At 45.3% G+C, this 6,000-nt stretch overlaps 1 protein-coding gene across 1 annotated transcript in view; it reads left to right on the top strand.

The window, feature by feature from the left end:
• The first annotated feature begins 4,873 nt into the window (after positions 1 to 4,873).
• The window catches only part of MDFIC (MyoD family inhibitor domain containing), a 99,561-nt gene continuing 98,434 nt past the window's right edge, over positions 4,874 to 6,000 (top strand). Inside the window, exon 1 of the mRNA XM_082662482.1 lies at positions 4,874 to 5,051. Coding sequence (XP_082518608.1) covers positions 4,967 to 5,051 — 85 coding nt within the window. The 5' untranslated portion in view covers positions 4,874 to 4,966. The remainder of the gene's footprint in view (positions 5,052 to 6,000) is intronic.

Here is a 6,000-nt window from a genome sequence, read left to right as displayed (position 1 = left end):
ATGTATTGACTGAATGTACCTTAAATGATATAAAGCATTTAAATCATTTTTTAACCAAGTAAGCAGTAAAATACTTTTAAGCGTGAACCCCTAATTTATATTTATTTATAAATTATACATACTTTTGTACTAATACTTTGTATAAGTTTTAAAACATACTTGAGAATTGAAATGACAAATGATGACAACAAAACAAATATAAATACTCATTCTACTGTTTCCTCCTCACATTCCAGAGAATTGTCTTGTCTACCCCCTGGGAAGTATGCACAATAGCACACCCCAGTTGTAGACCTCTGGCTTAGATAACTATGCAAAGATAGTAACTTCGACATTTGCTAGGCAGATAGGCCTCTACCCAACTGAAAAGTAATTTAGCTGCTTTTCAAGACATTTAATCAAACTAAAAAAAAAAAATCTCAGAAGCTAACATGTGGCCTAGAATATAATAGGTGCACAATAAATGTTTGAATGTTGACTGAGTGATGAAGATGTGGTAGTCCACAAAGATGCTTTATAAATCCTTTTAATTAGTTCATTTCATTTGCTTAGCTCATGTCAGATCTCTTTCACAACGTGTTTACGTATTATTACATCATCATCAGTGTGTACATCACTAGGCAGGAATGGTTGTAAGGCACATTGGGATTTCAGTGGTAGAGGGCTTTGAGCCAGGGCTAGGGTATTTAATTCTAAAGGAGGGCTGGTCCCCAGGGAAGGTTTCCATCTATCAAGATGACTAGAGTTTGGGACGTGATCACATCCGGTTTAATCAGGACCATCAGGTGATACACCTGGGGCATCTGGGCTGGTGGAGGGGCACAGGCAGTAGTAGTACTAAATAACGGTGACTCTCGAAACTAGTCAGATAAAAGTATTATCGCATTGAGAACGGTGTGGAGAAACGGAGAGGGGCCAGTAAGCACACATTTGGATTGAGTGTCAGGGCATAGCTGTGTTTTAGGCCTTCTGTTCTTACACAGCATGCCCACCTTGGGTACTCATGACCTCCTTGCCAGTAAATACCATCTATGTGCTTGTATTCCAGACACCTCTCCAGCAGCCTACTGCATGGTTCCAATGAGCCATTTCACAGGTTTCTCAGACACTACATCATCCACATGACTAACTCAGCAGCTTTTCCCCAAACCTGCTTCTCCTGAATGTTTCCATCTCTGTAGGTAGTATTACCCCCATTCATCAAGATGCAGAAAACTGGAAGTCATCCTTGATTCCTCTAGCTTCCTTATCCTTTATCTCAGCCTATTTGGCTCCATTCCCACTTCTATCATCATCCCTTGCCTCCTAATTGGACTTCCGAGCTCCAATCTCAGTGCCTCCAAATCATTTTACATATTATACCAGAGTTCCTTTTATAAATAGAAATTTGGAAAATATATCCTCCTTGTTCAAAGTTGCTAAGACCTCTACTCTTCTCTCCGGCTTCCATCTCTCTCCCCCTCACATTGGGTTCTCCTCTGATACTGGACTTCTTTCAGTTCTTCATTGATGCTAGGCTGCCCTCAAACCTCTGCACTTCCACCCACACTGCCTAGACCGGTCTTTTCTCTTATCAGTTTCTTCTTCTGCTTCCAGGAGAGACATAACTTTTTCCAGAAACTTTTCCCTGATTCCTAGACCAGACTGTATCTCCCTGCAAAAAAGAATTACCATGGCATTCCAGAACTTTCCCTGCCATCCCGTTCAGCGACTGTTGTTAAGTGGTTGTGTGTCCATATCTCCTTCTAGACTGAGTTCCATGAAGGCAGTGGCCATGTTGATCATCTTCACTGCTGCATCCCCAGCCCCCATGACAGTGCCTCCCAATTCCATACATATTTGTTGAATAAAAAGAATGAGAGGATGAGGTCACTGGAGTGCACTTCAGGAACCAGGCTAAGCGATGAGTCAGAAAGACAGAAATACAGCAAAGGATGGGGTAAATGGACAGCCTGGGGAACACTTAGGAGCCCACACTTAATTGCTGGTTTATCAAATACTAAGCTTATGGACTTCTAGGTGCTCCTAGAAGGAAGACCTGAGTTTACCTAAAGACACAAGATAGGCTTTCAGTCAGACAGACTTGAGCTATAAATCCTAGCAGTGTAATCCTGGCAAGGTACTGGTAGGGCTGATGTCAGAAGTCTTTGAGATAATTTGTGTAAAGCATAGACTGCACACGTATACCAGGCATGGTTACCTGGTATTTTGATGTGGCCCTTGTGATATAGTCATTATGCCATGTTCAACACTACCCATCAAAATGCTTCTGCTGAATAATAATAATAGTTAACAGTTTTGAGTACCTTTCCTCATAGCTGATGTCCTTCTGAAAATTATCTTATTTAGTCCTTATGGGACCCTGTGAAGAGTTTCTTTTATCATTCTCACTTATGAAGCAACCAAGGCATAGAGAGATTGACTAACTTGCTCAGAGTTTTGCTGAGCAAGATATAGCATTTGAGTGTCTTGGTGATTCTACCACACAGCCTCTCATTTGTTCCTAATATATATATTTTTAACATCTTTATTGGGGTATAATTGCTTTACAATGGGTATTAGTTTCTGCTTTATAACAAAGTGAATCAGTTATACATATACATATGTTCCCATATCTCTTCCCTCTTGCGTCTCCCTCCCTCCCACCCTCCCTATCCCACCCCTGTTCCTAATATTTTTATTTGAATCTTATTTCTTCACTGTTAAAGAGTAAGATATTTAAATTTAATTCAAGGAGTATTTATTGAATCACCTACCATGTGTGCAACATTAAGTACTGTGTGAAATTTAATTAACAAATATTTACCGCTGACTATGACTTTCTAGAAGAGTGCTGTAATTTCTTAACTATTCGTGGAGTTTAACATCTTAGTGAGGGTACATTTTTTAAAAAGGCAAGGCAATATATAAAATAGGGATAAAATAGTATCTAGGCGTGAAGCTTCCTCAAATGTTTGCTCTCTAATGTAATGCAGATCAGAATTGATCTGTTTTCATCAAGCAGATTCCAAATAGTCCAGGCCCCCAGACAAGTTTTCAGAGAGTTAAGGCACTTTTATACATACCATTCCTGAAATCTCTAAATTAAAAAAAAAAAAAAAAAGGCATTTGTTAGTCACAGGTCGTTGGGCAAAATGTCATTCGTCTTTTGGGGCAGAATATGGTCTGAATGACTGTCAGCAGAAACTTCAAAGGCTGTGTTTTTCAGGTTTAATTGAAAGTAAATTTGGTTGCACCAATTCTTTAAGGGTAAGAAATAGGACTTCTCAGTCAATCGGAATCAATTCCAGTTGGTTTTTTTGAAGATATGAAATTCCTGGGATATTATTGATACCCCTAGAAGGAAGATGTATCCAATGTACATTTTCTCCAATTTTGAGAACATTATTGTCATTACTCTTGTCCTAGAAAGTCAGAGAATGAGTTTGTTCTAGCTTTCTACAAATTTTGCATTTCATTCACAATGAAATAAAGAGCAAAAGTTATCAGAAATACTTTACATCTGCAAATTATTTTATACTTGTTATTCTTGGCTCATCAGATTAAATTGCAACTGGAACATCTCCTTTATAAATGGAGAGTTGATCAGCTTTTTACTTCCGACCACAAGTTTATCTCACCACAGAAGTCATCTGTGGGGGAGGCATTCCTCCTGTAATAGACTGGGCCTGAGGCCCTGGGCCAGTGCATCCTCAAGGGTGTCACCCTTGCCTGCCCGGACGCCTCCAGGGTCTTCATGCAACTGCAAAAGGTTTTTCCTTATCCAGGATCGTGTTTGACCAATACAAAGAAAGAAAGAACTGAAAAACAGAATAAAGGTTACTTTAGGGTCAGAGATTAAACACTCAGCTAGGGGTCAAGGTTTCAAAACCACCCTTACTGTATTCCACCGGGAAAGTCTGATACTTTTTTCGTTTTGCATTGTTCACCCTAAAGGCTTCTACTTTCCTCAGGGCATCCCCTGAATGTCAGTGGGTCTGAGGCAGGGCTGGGAAGAGGAGTAGGGAGAGGGAATGCGGTGACTCTCTGGGTGGGGGGCACTCTGGGGCAGCCAGGGAAGAGCCTGCTCCCTCCTTTCCCCCCCACCCCCACCGGCGTCCCCCCTGCCCCCCATCTTCCCCAGCGCCAGCCCTGTAGGGCTTTGGCCTCCTGACCCAGACAGAGCTGGGCGCTAGGGAGCCTGCGGCCGAGCCCGGGTCGCGCCGCCCCCAGCCTCGGGGCCGAGAGCCAAGAGTTCGAGGCCTCCCCGACCCGGATATGCTGAAAAGGAGCCACAGAGGGAGAAGTGTTTCTGGAGTACAGGCGCGCTGTAAGGGGGAAAGAGAGGTAGAGGGGAGAGAGCCCCGCTCGGAGGGGAGCCAGCGGGGCTGAGCTAGCTGGAAAGAGGAGGCGGAGAGCGCCGAGCAGAGGAGCGGCTGTTGCCGCCGTTGCCGCCACTGCGGTGTGCGCTGAGCGGGAGGGAGGAGGGGAGGGACACCCAGGGGTGGCCGCCGTCGGGCCAGCGCGACCCACGGCCCCTGCCGGAGCCTCGCTAACTTTCCGAGGCGGAAGAGGAGGAGGAGGAAGGGGCTTTGAGTGAGTTGGGGGGGATGCCGAGGTAGGTGGCGGTCCCCCGGGCGGGAGGAGGATGGGTTCTGATCCCAAATCCGATCTCCCAGCCTCTCCCCCTTGGGTACCCCCGCCCCCCTTCGACCCCCTAGGACTCACTGCTGTCAACTTGCTGGGTAACAGTTTTCCTCCCGGGTTTCAAGTCAAAACGCCCCCGGGGTGGGGTTTGGGGAAGGGAAGCAGAGGGGGAGGGAATGTCCTGCAGGGGTGGTGTGCTCTTCTCTCAAAACACTTTTTTTTTTAATCCCCGCCAGAAGCGGTCAGTTGCCTGCACCCAACATCTCCGAGCCCTTAGTGTGTCCGCCCCGCAGGGCGGCGAGCTAGGCGGAGGCGCGGCGAGGGTTCCGTGAAGCGGCCCATGTCCGGGGCGGGTGAAGACCCCGCTCCCGGGCCCCAGCTCGGGGCCGAGGCGGGTGGTGGCCGGCTGGGCGACGCGGCCCAGGGTGAGTGTCGCTTGCAAGTTGCAAGCTCCTTTGTCATTGTTGCATTTTAAAATGTGTTCGCACATTTACTGCTTGGGGTCTGTGTGGGGGGAATTGGTGCGAGGACCGAGCCAACCTCGTCCTTGTGAACTTTTGCATAGTTAGCATTACTCAAGCAAGTTCTCCAGCACTGCAGCGCTAGATCAACAACCGGATAAGAGGGCGGGATCCGTTGGTCCCTCCGCTCCCCCCTTCCTTTAGGCTGCGGAGAAACAGGATCGCTTCTTTCTTAAGCATATGCATTTCAGGGCCTAAGACCCGTCAGTGTGGGCTCTGAAGCGCTTCCCCACTACTTCTCTTCAGTTCTGTGCGTTCATCAGATCAAGGACTGCCACTGCGTTCTGAACAAGCCTGCACTCTCCCTTCATCTTCCTGTTTCTTGTGGACTCGTCTGCAACTCTGATAATCCAGGTTTCTGTGACCAATTGCTTTGGGATGGCTCATGCATACGTTTTCAATAACTATTTTTGTTTTGAAATACACAGGCTTCAAAAGAAATGCTTTTCAAGAATGAATTAGCTCTTTGTGTTCCTCCAAAGCGTAAACACATTCAGCCTGTAAAGAAAATACTTCTGTTTCTGGGAAAATTCCACAATAAGCTTATTAACAAGTCAAACAGTATCTTTTTTCTCTTGAAGGTAACATACTTCAGGTTTTCATTGGTGACAGAGAACAAGGATCTTAATCTCCTGATGTATTTTCCTCTTAGGGTGGTTCTGATTTAAAGAGTTCTGACACTGATACAAACGAAATAATTTTCCAGGGCTCCAAAACCTATTTTACTTTTCCTCTTGATTTTAAGCCTATCTGATCCATGCCCCCCGCCCCCACCCCCTTTAGCAATAACGTAATGAGCTTTTTTGGGATTCTTTTTGTTAAGGCAGTAAAAAGTGGAAAAGGAGAAGTGAGT

Source organism: Grampus griseus (genome assembly GCF_964374135.1).
Source record: "Grampus griseus genome assembly, chromosome: 9".
Lineage (NCBI taxonomy): Eukaryota > Metazoa > Chordata > Mammalia > Artiodactyla > Delphinidae > Grampus > Grampus griseus.
Note: the sequence above shows the minus strand (reverse complement) of the source record. Positions and strands in the feature narration are given on the sequence as shown.